Consider the following 21,072-nt stretch of genomic DNA (forward strand, 5'->3'; position numbering starts at 1 on the left):
AATTCAACGATCGATTGCATGCATGATCGACCATTTATGGTGGTCTTAAACTGTCGTTACTAATCTAAAATACTCTACCGCATGTTGACTGATAATACTAAAAGAAAGTTTTATACTTGTTCCATCTATCTGTGTTTGTTGCTGTTTTCACATTTGGTATGTCTCTTCCTAGAACGAATCCACGATTTCCACGAAGGGAAATCCACAGATACGAATTATAACTAGAACATCCGGCGCCCTTCGGGCGCCCTACCATGACTTATCTTTTACACTCTTGAATTCCAGCCCACCTCTGGATGGCCTCTCCGACCGGAAGGCCTCACTAAGGAGGAACAGCGCTCGCTTCCGACTCCGGCCCACCTCTGGACGGCCTCTCCGACCGGAAGGCATGGCCAAACACCACTTCCGACTCCGACCCACGTCTCTGACCGGGGACGCACCGAACCCCTGCTTATAGCTCTTCTCCGACTGGCGCAGTCGGAGCCAACTGGGACCAATCGACCAGGGACGCCTGCTTTGTGAGGACCAGGAAACAAACGGAGCAAGTAAGGCAGGGCACTCAAGTCAACCGCAATACCGAGGACCGTAACCTATACACCTGCAGGACAGTACTGACAGGACATGTCAGAAGAGTGCCCTGCAACCTTCCAGGCATGTCAGAACCCAAGCAGTGTTGTGGGCGCCGACATTTGCCCTACAGTATTGTGGGCGCCCGCAACTCCCATACTAGACGAGCACGGTAAAACCCCTTGCATACCTCTGGGCATGAACAGTATGGCAGGCACCGACATCTACCATACTAGAAGAAGACGACGCAACCTCCCACATGCATCTAACATTAATAGTGTTATGGGCGCGTACAATCATCTTGTACCCGACGGCGTAGGCAACAAGACTTAGCATACGTATAGTCTCTCTCTCTCACTTGTCAGGCCATCCCCTTCATCTATAAAAGGGGATGCGCTCAATCCCAAAGGAGATAGATCAGCCCACAACAACTCAAACAACACACACGATCCGAATGACCAAGGATCCCAACGAACAACAAATGTTTGAACACTTAGCACATAGCGGAGCTCCCATCACTCTCGGCCCTTCAGACCAGAATTCGACCGGAGCTCTTGTACCCCCCCCCCCCATCTTTCTCCCTTCTGTTTGTAACCCCACAGCAAACTTCGAGCACCTGGGCTCAGGAATAAAGTCACCGACCGACTCAAACTGGACATAGGGCACGTTGCCTGAACCAGTATAAACCCTGTGTCATTGAGTGTTAGGTCACATCCGATCACAACGTATGGCAAAACTACAAGTATTTACGTGTTGGTCATTTTCTGCATTGACAAATAGTGTATAAGAGATTAATTTTCTGATGAATGCATTTCTAATGTCTGCTTTGCAAAATTGTACTACATGTTCATTGACTCAAATGACAATTCCTATCTTGAGATTATAATTGTGTGCTAGAAATGACTCATTTGACTTCAAAAGAATCCCGCCACTGCATGCCCCTAGAGAGCATTAAAAACAGGGTAGACAGTTAGCCACTAACCAAAAAGATCTAGAAAGATTTGTACATGAAGCACCTTGCTCAATGTCGTTCCTCATAATTTAGTGCATCATAAAAATTGTAGAACACTGCATCAAACCAAAGTTTCTCCTCCAATTCCAACATGGGCTATTCAAGGCTAGCTGGTTAGTTCAACAACGCTCGCTCAATGTCCTTGTAGCTTCCCTGACCCCGAGGAATGCATCATGATCTTCGGGGGATCCGACGCCATCTGCTCTAAGTGCTAGCACAAGGTATGCTACAGAGACGCATGCGCAGCCGAGACGGTCGTCCCCTCCTTCCTTAGCTGGTCGGAATCTTTGATCACCTTCGATCAGAGGGACCATCCCTCCCACATCGCCAGACCAGGACGCTACCCGCTTGTCATCGACCCCATCATCCGCAAGAAGTGCCTCACCAAGGTGCTAATGGATGGAGGCACCAGCCTCAACATCCTCTACGTCGACACCCTCGACGCCATGCGCATCCCCTGGTCGGAACTCTGCCCAGCAGGCTCTCCCTTCCACGGCGTGATCCTAGGAGCGTAGGTGTACCTACTCAGGTAGATTGACCTGCCCATCACATTTGGCAACTGAGCCAACTTCCGCTCAGAGGTCCTCACCTTTGAAGTGGTGGACTTCCCAGGGTCCTACCATGCCATCTTGGGGCGGCCATGCTACGCCAAATTCATGGCGATCCCCACCTACACCTACCTCAAGCTGAAGATACCGAGACCAAATGGCATCATCACCGTGGGCAGTGCCTTCTCACATGCCTTCATGTGCGACCGCGAGCACTTTGAGCTCACCACTACCGTCATCAACTCGTCCGAGCTCCCGTGGCTCGAGGAGTCGTTGACCCCGGTAGTCTCGGACTGCAACAAACCGACCTCCTCGACGACCTTCTGCCCACTCGAGAAAACCAAAGCGGTGGGAATCAACCCCACTGACCCTATCAAGACAGTGCGGATTGGGACCCAGCTCCCGGCCAAATAGGAATATGAGCTCGTCGATTTCCTGCACCCCAATCGTGATGTCTTCGCATGGAAGCTTTCTAACATGCCGGGCATACCACGGGAGGTTGCCAAGCACGCGCTGCGCCTCATCCCGGGCTCAAAGCCCGCCAAGCAGTGCCTGCGTCACTTCGACGACAAGAGGCGTAGGGCCATATGCGAAGAGATCACCAAACTCCTAGCAGTCGGATTCATCAGAGAGGTATTCCACTCTAACTAGCTTGCCAATCCTGTTCTTGTTAAAAAGAAGACCGGGAAATGAAGAATGTGCATTGATTATACTGGCCTCAACAAAGCGTGTCCAAAGGATCACTTTCCTTTAACACGCATACACTAGATAGTCGACTCCGCCTCAGGATGCGAGATCCTCTCCTTTCTGGATACCTACTCAGGCTATCACCAGATTGCAATGAACGAGTCTGATCAACTCGCAACCTCATTCATCACCCCGTATGGTTTGTACTATTACGTAACCATGCCTTTTGGTCTGAAGAATGCTAGTGCCACCTACCAAAGGTGCATGCAGCAATGCTTCACCGACCAAATCAACCCGCTCGATCAGCCTGATCAAGCCGAGCTACCAAAACCAACAATCGCCGTCTATGTTGATGACATAGTGGTCAAAACGGCTCAAGCTTGCGACCTAATCGCAAACTTGGCCGCAACGTTCGCGAACCTCCGAAGGTTCAACATCATATTGAATACCGAGAAATGTGTTTTCGGGGTTCCGAAAGGGAAGCTGCTTGGATACATTATGTCCGAGCGTGGCATCGAGGCCAACCCCAAAAAGATCATGGCCATCTCCAACATGGGCCCTATATGCAATGTCAAGGGCATATAAAGGCTCACCGGATGTCTGGCCGCCCTGAGCCAATTCATCTCCTGGCTCGACGAACGGGGGATGCCACTCTACAAGCTCATTAAAAAGACAGACGCCTTTGTCTGGACTGAGGAAGCTCAGTTGGCTCTAGAGAGCCTCAAAGCATCACTGACGTTAGCCTCGATCCTCATCGCTCCCAAACGGAGAGAACCCCTCCTCCTTTATGTCACAGCGAGCAACCATGTGGTGATCGCCACCTTGGTCGTTGAAAGGGAGGAGATGGGACACCACCTTAAGGTTCAGCGACCTGTATACTTTGTTAGGGAGGTACTCACCAACCCCATGGTCTGGTACCCCTAGGTGCAGAAATTCCTATACACTGTGCTGATGACGACCTGGAAGCTCCTGCACTACTTCACCAACCATGAAGTCACGGTCGTCACTTTATACCCACTCGGAGACATTGTCTGCAACCACAACGCCGCAGGATGGATCTCCAAGTGGGCACTCGAACTCATGGGCCATGACATCAGGTATATCCCCCGTACCGGTATTAAATCTTAGGCTCTCATAGATTTTGTCACCGAATGGATAGAGGTCCAGTTACCGACCCCGAACGTCACCCACGAGTACTAGATAATGTACTTCGATGGGTCCGTAATGGTGCCCGGCTCAGGGGCTAGAGTGGTTCTGATCTCCCTAGATGGGAGTAGGCTCTGTTATGCCATCCGCCTCCATTTCTCAGCCTCAAACAACGCCGCGGAATACGAGGCCCTCACACTACTAGGGAAGTGCTCATCAATGACGCTCCCCTTTCATCATGGAAGACTCCAAAATCGTCGCCAAAGTTCTTCTATGACGAACTTGTGACGAAAACAGAGAATGAGCGTCATTGATCAACAACTGTGACAAAATGCCTTGTTTCGTCACTGAATGGATATCATTTAATGACGAAGAGTTTTCGTCACTGATGTACCTAGGTTTTCGTCATAACATGCTGCTCCGTCAAGTTACCAAACGGTGCTTGCCACGCTGGCAGCTGACGTGTCTTGCGCACGTGGCACGTCCACGTGGTAGGTGACGTGGCCTGCTGACGTGGTAGCTGACGTGTCCAGTGACGTGGTGGGTCCACATGGCGCTTTTTTGGGCCACATGGCACGCTATGATTAGTCCACGTGGCTTCCTATGAGTGGTTTACATTTTCATCACAGAACCCAGAATCTTCATCATAGATTAAAATTACGATAAGGTGACAGAAAACAAAATTTTCGTCACTGATCACATTGCAATAACATCACAGAACCCAGAATTTTCATCACAGATGCACATGCTACTTTTTTTACAAAATGCAAATAATATTAAAATGACCAAATGCTTCCATAACTTAATAGATCCAGCAATCCAGTCACCATACAACTGACTCAACACTAATAAACTCTGTTCATATATAACTAACTTGACATCACATTCCAGGTTCTAGATTGATCTCAGTTCACATTATCACAACTAATAATATAAAGTTGCCAAGCACCAGCAACATAGGTTTTAGACTAAACAAAATCAGCCAGCAACACAGACCCCTTGCCAAGCACCAGCAGCAACAACACAGAGCCCTTGGTAGCACAGACCAGTGGCAACGGTTCATCTCAAAGAATTCAGGGACAAGATACGCTTGAGCAGCGCATTGTTCTCCTCCATTGCCTTTTGGTTTGCCTCTGCCAGCTTCTTCATATCCTCCATCTCCCTTTGTGTCCTCTCCATCTTTTCCTCAGCTTCTTCAATTCTCTTCTTGAGCTCATCGATTTCATCTTGTACAGCAGCCTTAGCTTCAGCTGCTAGTTGTTCCCGAAGCTCTTCTTTTGATGCTGCTGAGTTGGAGGATGCCACTGGTTTGATGCCAACATTCTTTAGGAAACTGTTTGAGCTGTTCTTGGAGAGCGCCTATGACACAACCTGCACACTAGATACTACTGTCTCTCCTTCAGCAACAGGTGCTGCCCTCAAAGCTTCCATGTTTGACTGAAACAACAATGAGCCATCATTAGTTCATACTTATTGAATTAAAGTGAGGTGCAAATATCACACAAGATGTATTTTATTTGCAGATTGTTATCAGCTTGTTATCAGCAAAATGGATTCTTATTTGCAGTCAAGTAAGGTAAATTAAAATGTTCAGTTCATGTTTGGGGTCAGCATTTGAGGTGAGCAGGCAGGCAGAGTAGAAAGATAGATATGCACAGTGATAATTGCATATTCAGTTCATCTTTCAGGTCAGCATTAAACAGTGATAATTGCATATTCAGTTCATGTTTCAGGTCAGCATTAAACGGATGACAACATAATATGCACAGTGATACTTGCATATTGTAGAAAGACTGAACCAAGATGGCAGAGTAGAAAGATAGATACATATAATGAAGGAACAGCTTAATTAGATATAGCAATGTACAGAAGGAACAATTTATACTTTAATGAGCATTGGTTGGGGCAAAGAGACAGAAATTTCATGTTCTTAGTATTTTTTCTCTCATTCAGTGAACATCAGCACTTGAGCAAAATTACATGGGACTTAATGGTTCACATATCAACCTCCCAAATAACAGATTTCCATTTATTATTGATCTTCTCAACCACAGTAAATAAGAGAAGGCAGATAAATTTCACAGCAGTCTATATAATTGAGAGAAAAAGAATCCTGAATCAATCACAAATCATTTTAATGTATCCATGTCAGACTTTCAGGACAGCATAGCAAAAGTGTAGAACACATACGCCAAACATGATGCATTTTAATAATGGACATGCTATCCAATTAATGGACAAAATGGCGCACCGAAACAGATGTCGGGACTTACCAATGCTTCTCTTGCTGGTTCACTTAGACCATGTTTGGAGCTGGTATGGCATGTCTCGAAGGCCTCCACCACATCAAGTTCTTCATCTTGCGCTGTGCTGGGCTCTGCATTGTTCCTCCCATGCTTCTGTTTCATAGAGATTCAATTACAGCAAAGTTTTGTCAGTCTTATGATACAAAGTCAGTGCTATGTCGAGAATCAGTTACTTACATATGCATGCAAGTGTGCCACATAGCTGCGAGAGCCGGTAGTCTGATGATACTTGACTTTACCGCGATTAGTCTTGTTCTTTTCACTTGTTTCCTAAAGGAGAATGACATGTGAGATGAGATCATAGGTTAAAAATGATAAGATCCACTAGAAACTGACTGAGAAAGAATATACCCATACCATGTTCTTTGGATGAGACCACTTTGCAACTAGTTCCCTCCACTGTTCATCAGTCATGCATTCAACTGGAGAAGTTGTCCTAATCTCATTTGCACTTACACCATTGAAGTATTTCTTCTTGAGCCGATAACGCCTTTGTCGCACCCCAGAGCGCAGCATATCGGTGCAAGCATCCTCTATTGGCTTGTCGTTAGTGTTAATGGCCAAGCGCCCCTAGTCATTTGACAATTCCATATTTAGTTAGTCAATTCAGGTTAAGCAGATATACAAGTTTACCATAAAAATAGTAATGCACTTACAGAGAGCTTTCCCACAAAATTGTTGTAATGTTCATCGTCGTTCTTGTATAATTTCCAATGAGGTAGGACAGGAACCTTATCCCGAATGATGACACCAGCCTCAGATGCAAACTTGGCTGCTTGAACAGGTTCATGAGGCCTTCTTTTTCCTTCAGCAACAGCTATGGGCATTCTCCTTCCCATAGCTTTTGTCAACCTGTCTAGCTGTGTTCCCTTGGTGGGTGGCCTAGGTCTCCTTGGGGCTCTCAGTGCAGGAGCTACAACATATAATTTGCATTTAAATGCTTTAGTTTCATTGAAATCAGCAAAAAAGATGACCTATTTCAATGACAAAGAAAAAATAACTTGCCTTCAGTGCCTTCCTCTCCAGCTACATTGTCTTCAGCAAGTGTCATGTCTTGAAAACCAGCTCCACCATCTTCCTCTGCAGCTGTAATGTCCTGACCACCAGCTCCACTGTCTTCCTGTGCACCTGTAGAAGACCTTTGTGGTATTTCATCATGACCATCTATATGATCATCTTCAATCTGCCCATCTCTCGCTGAAAGTTGAAGCCTTTTTGATGATCTGAATAGGGCCCTAGGGGGTTGCACCTGTGAACCTTCCGGTGCCCTCACTCTCTTACTAACCCTAACTCCCGGCGCCATGTTGGGACCTGTCTTCTTCTTCTTTGAAGCGAGGACTTTCCGTCTAGGCCCTGAAGGAGACTGTGGAAAAAAATAAAGTAAGTCATGTGCATTAATAATCAAGAGCATATATTAAAGAACAGGTATGAAAGAAAGAATATGTATCTAAAAAGCAAGGGCATACATTAAAGAACAGATTAAAAACATTCAAATGCGATGCAAATATTCCCCATCTAGTAATTTGAAGATAGAAGAAGCACCTTAGTGGGTTGTGGCTGCGCATCAGATTCAGTTTCATCATCATCACTATCTCCTTGATCATCATTTTCAAGGAGATACTCCGATGTATCCGAATCTTCACTACTTGTTTTCTTGTTTGCTGAGGTTTTCCCCTTCTTTGTAGCAGATTGAGGAAAAGAATTACTAAGTTCACTAGATATTGTTAGGATTCCGAACGCTTCAAATGCCTTCTGATTCGCCGCCACTTGTTCATCCCGCCTTCTCTCATATTCAGTTTTTTGAGGTTCTTAAAAGAACAAGCAGATTGTGTCTATTAGAGAATAAAAAGGAGTAGTAATAATAGATGCTAGATAGAGAAGAGGTAGGAGCTAGTAGTGCTTGCGGAAGAGCTAAGGGATAAGAGGTGGTAGGTTATAGGCAACAAGTAAAAGGTAACAGCTAAGAGCTAATAAATGATAATGATCAGGAACTGAAATATGAAACATGCAGTATAGGCATATGGCTAGAAAAAATTCAGAGCTACCAAAGTGAACTGAAACATTCAGTATGTACACAAATTGGCTCAATGTGTTGATGTGCTTAATTCAAATTCATGGCTAATATTTTTGAGACAGTACACTAACCAGCAAGAAATAAGTTTATTCTAATCTACTAAATGATTCAGCGGGCATAGATCATAATATCTTTTATTTTCTCTCAAATATTAAACAAGTATGCCTGCACATTGCCTCTCTAACTATTGATTCTATCATTCTATTCAGGTATGCCTACACAAGTATACCTATCAGGAACTCTGCAACAAGTATGCCTACACAAGTATAGTTGGGCAACCAGTATGCAATTATATATTTTTAGTGATAGCTAAGAATTTGATTTCCTAAAACATAAATGCCAAGATAAATCTGAAATAAGCTTAATAAGTCTAGTGCTAAGGCCACCCTATGCAGCTGCATATGACTAAATGAGTTCCCACAATTGTTGTAGTATAATGCAAAGAACAGTCCATAAATAAAGAAGGATAATCAAATGTGTTGATTTATCAACTGAACTTGCTAATAGACAAATGATTCATGAGCAAATATCAAAAGCAGAAGCTTAGATCCTATTATTCAGTGAAATACTTGGAGAAAACGTTTCTTTATGGACTTCATACCAGTTGGTAGCATTAGTAGTTAACTGTTCTGTAACTAGTTAAAACTATTGCATTCTCTAATAAATTAGAGCTATGCAAGGATAAAGATATGCATGTGAGAAGGAAGGTAGTCCATCACAAATTAGAGCTATGTAAGCCTAGCTTTTGTCTCCATTGAACTGGTTGGTGTAAATTTCTAATGGAACAGTACAATATGTCCTACCCTGAGCTCAACTTCTAGCAGCACAAACACACAACTACACAAGCATGTCGGCTAATTTTATAAGCATGTCAATGAAGTCCAGAATCTAACATGGGATTACTTCCAATAACATGTAGCTGACATTGGTATTTTGACAGTAAGCACATCTTTAATTACTTGCGATATAGCCTAGCAGGCAGCACATCATTCAACAAACATTCTACAATAATAAAGTAGTAACAGATATCGAACAATCATTCATAAAAAGCTGAAGAACGTAGACTAGTAATTGCACAGAGGACTCGCTTACCTTGTTCTTGTTCTACAGGTCTCTTCCTACCTTGACCCCTTGTTGCCACCATTGCCACCAGGTGCTCGTCGACGGTGGTCGTCAAAGGGGAACAAGACCCGGTGCGGTGAACCCAACTCGACGGGGAAGCAGATCTAGTGCGGTGATAACACACAATTCGGCGGTGGTTAGGGTTAGGTTGGGCTGAGAAAGAGGTGGAAGGGGCGAGATAGGTCCATGGGGCGATGAGAGAGAGGGGGATGTCGGGGACGACGGAACTCGTGGGGGACCGAGCTGCTCGGCGGCGGCGGTTGTGTTCCGGCGGTCCGGCTAGGGTTTGGAGAAATAGGGAGGAAGAGAGGACGAGTGGCCGAGGGGTAAGTTGACGAGGGAGAGGGGGATGTCGGTGACGACGCAGCTCGCGGGCGACGAGGCAGCTCGGCGGCGGCGGCTGTGTTCCGGTGGTGCGGCTAGGGATTGGAGAAATGGGTGGGTGGGGAGGGGTGGGGGGATGAGGGGGAAAAGAGGACGAATGGCCGAGGGGTGATGAGGGAGTGGGGAAATGGCGGCTTTTTGGCGGCTTTTTTTCGGTATGACGCGGGGAAATCCTTTTGGCGCGTCCGAGGGTAGGCAATTTTATTTTGGTTTTTCCAACTTTTTTGTGTTTATTATTATTTTATTTTTCTATGTACATTTTGTTGCCAGAGTTTCAGTTATTATATTATTGCTTAATGATCATGACATAAAAGTTTCAAATGTGTTTTGGCAAAGTGGTACTATACATCATGTACAAGCATGAACAACTCTCACTTAGTTATTAGGTTATATGTTAGACATGTATGCCTTTGCGAGGATGTGCATGACCACTTTCTCAAAATTAGTTGAAACTTTTTTGCCAACATCATACACCAAAGTGGGGTGTCTATGCAAGTTTTTTGAATTTTTTAGCTATCTTAGCATATTTTAACAATTATGCTTCACTAATCAACAAAAAATTACAATAATAGGAAAACTTGGTCAGAAAATCGCACAGATGCACAAAACATCATAGTTTGGCTCCATAAACATCCCATAAAAATTTCAAATGATTATGACAAGGTGGTAGTATACATCTTGTACAAGCATGAACAACTCTCACTTAGCGACAAGGCCATATGTGAGACATGTATCCCCTTGTGAGGATGTTCATGACCACTTTCTCAGAATTAGTTGAAACTTTTTTTTCATTATTGTACACCAAATTGAGGTGTCCATGCAAGTTTGTAGAATTTTTTAGCTAGTTTAAGGTATTTTAACAATTATGCTTCACTAATCCAACAAATAATGATAGAAATAGGCAAACTTAGTCAGAAAATTGCATAGATGCACACAACATCATAGTTTGGCTCCATAAACTTCCCATAAAAATTTCAAATGATTTTGACAAGGTGGTAGTATACATCTTGTACAAGCATGAACAACTCTCACTTAGCGACAAGGCCATATGTGAGACATGTATCCCCTTGTGAGGATGTTCATGACCACTTTCTCAGAATTAGTTGAAACTTTTTTTTCATTATTGTACACCAAATTGAGGTGTCCATGCAAGTTTGTAGAATTTTTTAGCTAGTTTAAGGTATTTTAACAATTATGCTTCACTAATCCAACAAATAATGATAGAAATAGGCAAACTTGGTCAGAAAATTGCATAGACGCACACAACATCATAGTTTGGCTCCATAAACATCCCATAAAAATTTCAAATGATTTCGACAAGGTGGTAGTATACATCTTGTACAAGCATGAACATGGCTCACTGGTGCCAATGATATATGTGAGAAGCAATATTAGTGCATGCCCATTTTTCTCAAAATCATTTCAAACTTTGTTTTTAGTAGAAGCAATATTAGACTAATTAAACATCTACGAAAAAATGGACCATAGAGAAAAAAATAAAACAAAAAATGTTGGCAAATAAAACAAAAAAATGGTGGCAAATAAAAAATTGGCTCCAACAGGGTTCGAACCTGGGAGCTCGGGGTGAATCTCAAAGAGCCTTACCGTTGCGCTACTCAAGTATGTTTGGTTGTACTCGAGCACACTTTTACTTAAACCAAATTCAGTTAACGTTCTTTTCCATACCCCCTTCATCCCCGTGTTCTTTCCTCAATCCCCTCATTCCGTCTCGTGCTCCCCAGCCACAACCTCCGTCCAATCCCCTCAATCCACCACGAGCTCCCGACGTCACGGTTCGGCAGCACGCCCCACGGCCGCTGTCCGACAAGATGCAGCCCTGCGAGTCCCCCGAGGCCGCCGCGGCGCGCGCCGTCCGGGAGGAGCTCGGCGCCCGCGCCCGTGCCCGGATCCACGCCGAGGTGGTCAATGGCGTGCCCAAGGACGGGGAGTTGGAGACCGAGGAGACCGGCAAGGACAATAGGGGCGCCGGCGCCATCACCGTGAATTGGATGGATGTGATTATGTGGATTTTGTGGTATATAACCTTGTTGGATTATGTGGATTGTGTGGTATATAATCCTCCAGGTTTATAACCTTGTTGGATTTTGTGGTTGGATGATGTGATTTAAGGTACCCAGATAGGATTCTTAGATGTGATTCAGAGTTGGACCAGCAACCACGAAAAATTAGTTAATTTGCTATCAGTTCCAATTAGTTCATTTAGAGTTGGACCAGCAACCTTGCTGGATTTTGTGGTTGGATGGATGTCATTTAAGGTACCTAGATAGGATCATTTCATTCAAATGTTGTGGTGTGCTTATTGAGCAAACTTGTAGGCTAAAGTTTTATCTTACATAGCTTTGTCATATTCGATACTGATAGTGTTCTATTGTTGCCCATTTCAGGAATTCTGTGGAGAGGCAAACGATGGCGCTGGTGACCTAAAGCTTACTGATTGACTTATTGGTGAAACAACATTCAAAGACCGTGTAAGAACTAAATGCAAAGAATGCAATGGAGGAGTCCTCACCTTGGCACACTCTCAGCTTATGGGACTGGTCATTACTTCTGAATTTTGCTAGTATCCCCAGTATAGAAGCCTAATCTGAATAGAGGTGCCCAACCCGAAGCATGAAGCCAAATCTGAATTGTAAATTATAGCTATGAAATATGTAAATAGAGTTCCCACTGTTGTAAATTATGTAGATTGTAACTGATCAATGGAATTGAGTTCCCAGTCCAAATGTGAATGTATCTGAGTTTGATCATGAATCTGAATGTGAGCCCAAATCTGAATGTGTGTTTGAGTTTGAATCTGAGTTTGAATCTGAATTTGAATGTGTTACAATGTGCTCGACTAAGCTGTAACACAGCACATGTTTGGTTGCAAGGAACAGACTAAGCTCTGTACCATCCTTGAAGCATGTTGGCAAGCATGTTCTGAATAGTCACTGCATATGTAAATGAAAATAGAGAAGGCAAAAAAAGAATAGGTCCATACTAGAATTTAGGATAATCATGTTGCAATAACAGATCCTAAATGGTTGAAAAAGCATTCTGTTGCCAACAAAATAAATACAAAAATGTTGGGAAAACCAAAACAATAGTGGGACATGTCACTGGTCCATACTAGAAATAAAAACAGTACGTCAAGGTCCATACTAGAGATCATCATCTTCATCGTCTAGGGACATGTAACCATTGTTCTCATTGCTACCATCACTACAGTACTGCTCTATTGTCTCATCTTCCTCCTCATCCTCACTATCTTCATGAATAATAGGTTGCTTCTTGCTTTTTATAAGGTGTTCTAAATTTCCTTCAGTTATAGTGCCTTCTCCACCTTGAATATTCTGCATGACCTCATTTTCAGCACCTGCTTGCACTACATGTTCAGTATCAGAACCATACTCATCCTGATGCACATCATTACTGTCCTTATCTTTTTCAGACACATCATAAATATTCCTATGTTCAAATTTCTGCACAACTCGCCAATATTTACCTAAAGATGTGTCTTGCAGGTAAAATATCTTTTTCGATTGAGTCGCTAAGATGAAAGGATCAGTCTTGTACCATAATGACTGCACATTGATGGATTTGAAATGTCCGTCATCTCGAAGGCCTCTCGTCTTGTCTTCTAGATTGAACCAATCGCATCGAAATAGAACCACCGTCCGACGGACTTGCAGATTCGAGTTATATTCCAACTCAATTACCTCTTTAAGGACTCCATAAAAATCTATGTCTTTTCCATTATGTGAACCTTCAGTCAGTACACACTATTTTATGTCAGAAGGAACTTCTCACGATCCACAGTGCTATACCACACTCCATTGACCTTGCAAGCTGCACAAGTCTTAACTCGCAGATCTGGGCCACATGACAGTGCCCATAGTCCTTCGCTAACCGATTCTGGATTCTCCTTGCGTTTGTTCGCAATCTATTGCAACAAAAGTAATCAGTTCAGCAAAGACATATGGATACTAATTCATGTACTGAACCTACAAACACAATGTGTAGTGACTTACATGGCACTTAAACCACTTTGCAAATCCTTTTTCAACCATTCTATCAACATCACATGCACCTTGCTCCTCTAGATCGGCCCTGTACAAGCTGCAGGGCAAAGTTTAGTCATAAGAATATTTTAAAATTAAAAAAAACTTAAACTGAAACATCTAAATGATACTTACTCCACATATTCCTCAACTTCGGCACAATTATTTAGCACATACCAAACTAACTTATTCAGGACAACATCATCAATGTACTGCCTCCTATCAGATCCAACAAGAGTAACACCATGCTTAAAAACAGAGATGTCATCAGGCAATGGCACCTCTCTAGCACTACCATCATCATGATTAAATCTAGTGTCAATATCCTCCATATACCTAGAACAAAAAGTCAAGGTGTCACTTGCCATATATGCATTAGCAATTGATCCTTCCGGCCTACCCCTGTTGCTTACAAAATTCTTCAAAGTGCCTAGCCGCCTTTCTATTGGGTACATCCATCCGTACTGAACAGGTCCTCTAAGCAGTGCCTCATCAGGAAGATGGACGGCCAAGTGCACCATGACATCAAAGAAGGCAGGTGGAAAGATTTTCTCAAGCTTGCATAGGATCAATGGAATTTCTTGTTTCAACCATTTCACAACATCAATCCGTAGATTTCTACTGCATAGTTCCCTGAAGAAGGTCCTGATCTCTGCAACTGCTTCATATACATCCTTCCTCACTAGTCCTCTTAGGCCAGCAGGTATGATTCTTTGCAGGAGTATGTGGCAAGAATGTGTTTTCAGCTTTCCCTAGATCTTCGAACCATCTGCAGTTATGTATCTTGCTAGGTTAGCTGCATATCCATCAGGAAACTTGATACCTTTGAGAAACTTGTAGAACGCAATTTTCTGATCCTTCCCCAAGACATACGGAGCAGGTGGAGCAATGACTGAGTTGCCATGCTGCTGCAAGTGAAATTCAGGTCTTATGCCCATATCATACAAATCTAGCCTAGCATTGGTTGTGTCCTTGGTCTTGCCCTGTACATTGAGTAATGTGCCAAGAATGTTTTCACATATGTTTTTCTCTATGTGCATCACATCGAGATTATGTGGAAGCTTTAGATGTTGCCAGTATGGCAATCTCCACAACCCAACTTTGCGGCTATAAATCCTTGGACCCTCATTGCGCTTCCTTTTATTCCCAGTAATGTCAGGATGCTTCCTTGGCCTGACATCTTTCACCTTCTCTAGCTCCTCTAGGACCTCCTCCAAAGTGAACTTGCCTGGCTCATCTTTGTTTTCACGCTTACCATCGAAAGCCAAGCTTCTCCGCCATGCATGTCCCTAAAAAAGGTAACGACGGTGTCCAATGTAACATATCTTATTCCTTATTGCCTGAGACAACGGATCCTTGTCGCAATGAATACATGCATAATAACCTTTTGTTGTTCACCCTGATAACGTGCTCAGCGCTGGATAATCATGTATACACCACAGCACGACAGCACGAAGGTCAAACTTCTTACCAGTACATGCATCGAAGGTGCGGACACCCTTCCATAGATCGATCAGGTCTTCAATTAGGAGCTCAAGGAACACATCAAAATCCTTTCCTGGAGACTTTGGACCTGGGATGAGTAATGCCATAAAGCAGTTTGCTGGATTCACGCATTCCCATGGTGGGAGATTCAGGGGTGTCAGAAGCACTGGCCACATACTGTACTAGGTACTCATGTTGCCAAATGGATTGAATCCATCGGTAGCTAAGGCAAGCCTCAGGTTCCTTGGGTCGGATGCAAAGGTTTTTTCTCTCCTGTTGAAATCCTTCCATGCTTCCCCATCAGCTGGATGGCTCATTACATTGTTGACTGGCGTCCTCTTTTTCTGGTGCCATTGTGTTTCCTCAGAAGTTCGCTTTGAAGCAAAAATTCTTTTCAACCTTGGCAAAAGTGGAAAATGCCTCAATACCTTGTGTGGAACCCTCTTGGTCCCAGTTTCATCTTGCCATCTAGATGCCTTGCTTACTGGACACACATTGTCTTTAGCATACCTCTTCCGAAACAACACACAATTGTTCGGGCACACATGGATGTTTTCACAGCCAAGACCCAATTCTCTAAGATATTTCTTGGCCTCATCATATGATTTTGGCAACTCACTCTGAGGGTATCCTTCTGACAACAACTTGATCATCGCGGAAAATGCTGTATTCCCAATTCGATAACGAGACTTGATATACAACATCCTCACCAGAAAAGAGAATTTTGAGTGCCTAGATCCCGGGCTAAGTGACTTCTTTGCATCCTCAAGGACTCTTGCAAACATTGGTTGTTGTCCCTCTGCCTCTGCCACAGCATACAGCTCTCCTATCATCTCTGGTACTCTGTGATCCTCATCATAGTCATCATCGGCCACATCCACATGTATCCCAAAGTCATGATCCCTTCCTTCGACCTGCTGCTCCAAATTCTCAACCACTTCAGTATCCGCCGACTCCCCATGATGAATCCACCTGGTGTACGTAGCTGACATTCCATAAATGTGTATATGGTCACTTGCATCATGCTGAGACTGCATTTTTTGATTTAGACATCTGCTGCACGGGCAAAGTATCTGGCTGTCTTTGGGGTATCTTTCACTAACAAATTGCATGAACTCTTCAACTCCTTTCACATATGCAGGTGTGAATGGTGCCCCAAAAATCCAGCTTCTATCCATCTGTTTTGACAGTACAATAAACCTTGTACTCAATCCTTAAATTCCAGTAATAAATTCAACAAAATTTAAAACATATCAAAGACATGCTTATATTTAGAAAAAAATTGAATACAAATCAAACCTTGTACTTGGCGATCCTCTGCTCACGCGCCACGCGCAGCTCTGCTCGCCGACGGTGCTGCTCTGCCCCATGCGTGCCGCCGCTGCCCCGGCGCCGATCTACAGCTGCTCGCCAATGCTGCTGTTATGTCCTAAGTGCGCCGCCGCTGCCCAGCGCCGCTCTGCTCGCCAGCACGGCACTGATAAGTCACCGGGAATGCCTCGACGCTGGGTATAGGACCACGGACGCCCTCGCGATTGGCCGCCAGGGACGTATATGTGATCGGCCGCCAGGTACGACGTCCTCGCGATCAGCCATGATGCATGTGTACGGGCCCATTAAACCAATCCATAAAAAAACAAAGTATCACATAATGACTAGATAAAAGGAAAACATGTATGCTGTAGACATGAATGGCTATGCGTTCTGGTGGTAAGACACCTACCTGTTAACCGTGAGGTTCCAGGTTCGAACCCTGCCGCGGCCTCCTTTTTTGCGCAAATAAAAAGGAGGGGAATGCTGCTGGTCGAGCTGGGCCGTGGGCCAGCAGCACCATGTGTTCGCCGCCGTGTCCCGCTGGTGGGACCGCACGCCATGTCATCGACATTTACTCAGCACAAAAGGAAAAAAAATGTATCTTACAATCATAAAAGCACGTGTGTTCCAGTGGTAAGGCTCCTACCTGTTCACCAGGGAGGTCGTGGGTTCGAACTCAGGGAGGAGCAATTTTTTTGCAAAAAAAAATAAAGGGAGGGGCAGGCAGCTGGTTGACCTCAACCATGGGCCCGGGCGCCACGTGTTCACTGGCACGCCCAGCTGGTGGGACCGCATCGCCATGTCATCGAGGTTGGGACCCGAAGGTGGGTCTGCATAGCCATGTCCTCGAAGTGGGACCCGATGGTGGGACCACGACACCATGTCCTCGAGGTGCAACAAGAGCCAAACAATCAATGCTAATTTAGTTTTTGTTATTGTATGATGATCTTTTCCTTTTCGTCATTATTCTTATTGCCAAACCTCCGTCACTTGTGACTGATGACGAACCAGCAAATTTTGTCATAGAATGCTAGCATTCTGTGATGAATTTGGTAATCGTCACGAGGGAATCGTCATTGATTAGCACATTTCTAGTAGTGTCATCAACGGGCTGCGCATCGCCATCGCGCTCGGCGCTACGCGACTCTACGTTTTCGACGACTCGGAACTGGTCGTCGATCAGGTCATGAAGGAGTCCTCCTACAAAAGCCCCCTCATGGCAACATACTTCCAAGAGGTGTGCAAGCTCGAGGACAAATTCCAAGGGATCGAGCAGCATCATGTCCCCCGAAAGGACAACAATGCTGCCAATTTTCTTGCAAAATTGGCCGCCAGGCGGGATCCATCTCCAAGCGGGGTCTTCATCAACGATGTCCACGAGCTGTCCGTATGCATCCTAGAATGTTTGATCTAGACACACCCTGACGCCAACCCAGTGCTTGGGGGCTCCGACCCCGATGCGAAATCGGCGCCCGGGGGCTCCGACCCTAGTGCCTCCATGACGATATCACCCGCTGACGTCGCCGTGCTGGCACTCGATCAAACTGACTAGCGAGTGCCGCTACTCGCCTACCTCCTCGAAGAGGTCCTCCCCCCCGAAAGGACTAAAGCTCGACGAGTCTCGTGAAGTGCATCCCTACCAACTAGGCGAAGCAGCTCCTTCTCGAGGTCCACGCCCTGACCCTAGTGCCTCCATGACAATGTCACCCACTGATGTTGTCATGCTGGCACTTGATCAAACCAACTAGCGAGCGCCGCTACTCGCCTACCTCCGCGAAGAGGTCCTCCTACCCGAAACGACTGAAGCTCGATGGGTCGCTCGATGCACCAAGACCTTTATCGTGCTCGGTAACGAACTCTACAAACAAAGTCCATCGGGGGTGCTCATGAAGTGCATCCCTACCAACCAGGGGAAGTAGCTCCTTCTCGAGGTCCACACCGGGATCTGCGGACATCACGTGGCCCCGAGGTCGCTGGTCGAAAAAGGCTTTCGCTAAGGTTTTTACTGGCCCACCGTGCTATGAGATGCAAAGGAGGTCATCTGTAGGTGTGAGGGATGCCAATTCTATGCTCGGCAAACTTATTTGCCGACGTAGGAGCTTCAAACCATCCCCATCACTTGGCCGTTTGTGGTCCGGGGCCTCGACATGGTAGGACCCCTCAAAAAGGGCCCGGGCGGCTTCACTCACCTGCTCGTAGCGGTCGACAAGTTCACCAAGTGGATAGAGGCCAAGCCCATCACCAACATCCGCTCGGAAGAGGCGGTCAAATTCTTCCTCGACATCATCTATCATTTCAGCGTTCCTAACTGTATCATCACTGACCACGGAACTAACTTCACCAAGAAGAAGTTCCTAGAATTCAGTGATGGATACGGCATCAGGATTGACTAGGCCTTGGTCGGACATCCATGTACTAACGGTCAGGGGGAGCGTGCCAATGGCATGGTCCTCCAAGGACTTAAGCCACGCATCTTCGACTGACTCAATAAGTACGCCGGACTAGGCCTTGGTCGGACATCCATGTACTAACGGTCAGGTGGAGCGTGCCAATGGCATGGTCCTCCAAGGAGTTAAGCCACGCATCTTCGACCGACTCAACAAGTACGCCGGGCGATGGGTTGCAGAGATTCCCCACAATCCTCTCGAGCCTGAGAATGATCCTAAACCAATCCATAGGGTTCACACCCTTCTTCCTGGCCTACGGAGCTGAAGCAGTGCTGCCCTCCGACCTCGACCACGGTGCTCCAAAGAGTGAAGGCTTTCGACCGCGAATGGGCCATGGAGGCTCAGCAAGACGCTATCGACCTGCTCAAGGAAGCCCGTGAGACGATCGTCATCTGCTTCGCTCGCTACCAGCAAACTCTCCGCAGGTACCACAAAAGGAAGATCTGGGGGAGGATCCACAAAGTCGGTGATCTCGTACTCCAGAGGACCCAATCAACGAAGGAGAAGCACAAACTCTCTCCACCATGGGAAGGTTCCTATACGGTGACCGAGGTGATCCTACCGGGTGCCTACCGACTGAAGGACAACAACAGCAACGTTCTGACCAATACTTTGAACATTGAACAGCTATGTCGTTTTTTCCCCTACCACTTTTATTCAACACTTGCTCCTGTAAAGCACCCTAGCCCAAACACTTTCGACCTGAGTCGCTCGGGGGCTCCATGAGGGTACAATACCACCTCTCTTTTTTACTATCACATGGTAAAAACTTTTCGCCTAAACGAAAGGGCATTCCATTCCTTTGATTACCCTACGTGACTTTGTTTTTACTCCCGACTGAGCGCACCCCGCCACGACCTACGGTTACGAGCAGCCGAGCCTCGCGGGCCACGCCTAGGTTCTTAAAGTTGCAGCCTATGGAACGAACGGGCAGGTGCGAAAAAAGAAAGGATAAAGACAAAGCTATGCTAGCATAAAAAACAAGGAATGGATAGTGATTCTATCACAAAGCAGAACTGATGTATTCAGGGTTTAATGAACGGCGTCGCGTCGGGTAAAAACAACAAGGAGGGGAGGAAGGTCAGCCTACGCTCAGCGCGACGTGGTTAAAGATGATGGTTGCTGGGGGTACGGTTGCTGGGCGCATGTGGGAGCACCATGGCTGTGAGCACGGCAACAGGCCAGGCAGCAAGTGTTCCATGTGTGCGCGCGATCGTGGCAACACCAACGGATAGGGCCAGGCAGCGGCGTAGAGCTATAGGGGCACGTACGCGATGGCGACGCGACGGCGGTGGCAGTCGGGAGCCTATGCGCGTGCAGGCGAGAGGGGTGGTAGCGGTGGCAGCAGCGCGATGCCAGCAGCTGTAGGGCGATGACAGCGGCCCGCTGGTGCCGGCCACAGCCAAACCATGGCCAGACAGGCCGACTGGGCTCGGCACCGCGGCGCGCGGGATGAGTCCAGCCACACGACACTGAGCGGCCGCGTGAGGTGACTATGCGCATAGGCCAGGCATATGGCGTGCATGAATTTTAAAGCGCATCTAAAAACTAGCCTAACACAGTTGAAGCTAAACTACCTCGATCATGCTAAAGAGGGTAAATCAGTCTACCATAAGGAGCAAAAACTAGCCTAACACAGTTGACCTTTAGCTAGATTTTCTAGAAGTAATTCACCAACATTGCATTATCACACTGTTTTCAGACTTAAGAATTTGCTGTCTTGGGCTGAATTTCATTTCAAGTTCCATTTCTAAGCTATTAGAAATACTAGCTAGCAATATTATTTTTCTAAGACAAGAGTTGCATTGCCCTCTACAAAGTTTATACTTCAAACATTATTTAGGGTCGCATACATGTTCTATAATATTTTTGCTCAATAAAAATTGGTTTCTAACCCTACTTGATATACATGAGCTATT

General features: G+C 45.6%; 1 protein-coding gene and 1 pseudogene across 1 annotated transcript; one reads left to right on the forward strand and one right to left on the reverse strand.

Moving 5' to 3' along the window:
* Window positions 1-2,235: 2,235 nt before the first annotated feature.
* LOC136523279 (uncharacterized) lies at window positions 2,236-2,541 on the forward strand. The gene has a single exon (XM_066517013.1). It carries the CDS (start codon window positions 2,236-2,238, stop codon window positions 2,539-2,541), a length of 306 nt encoding a protein of 101 aa, XP_066373110.1.
* Window positions 2,542-5,019: 2,478 nt separating this feature from the next.
* On the reverse strand, window positions 5,020-9,484 carry LOC136523280 (uncharacterized; annotated as a pseudogene).
* Between the last annotated feature and the right edge of the window lie 11,588 nt (window positions 9,485-21,072).

This window comes from Miscanthus floridulus, chromosome 18 (genome assembly GCF_019320115.1).
Source record: "Miscanthus floridulus cultivar M001 chromosome 18, ASM1932011v1, whole genome shotgun sequence".
NCBI lineage: Eukaryota > Viridiplantae > Streptophyta > Magnoliopsida > Poales > Poaceae > Miscanthus > Miscanthus floridulus.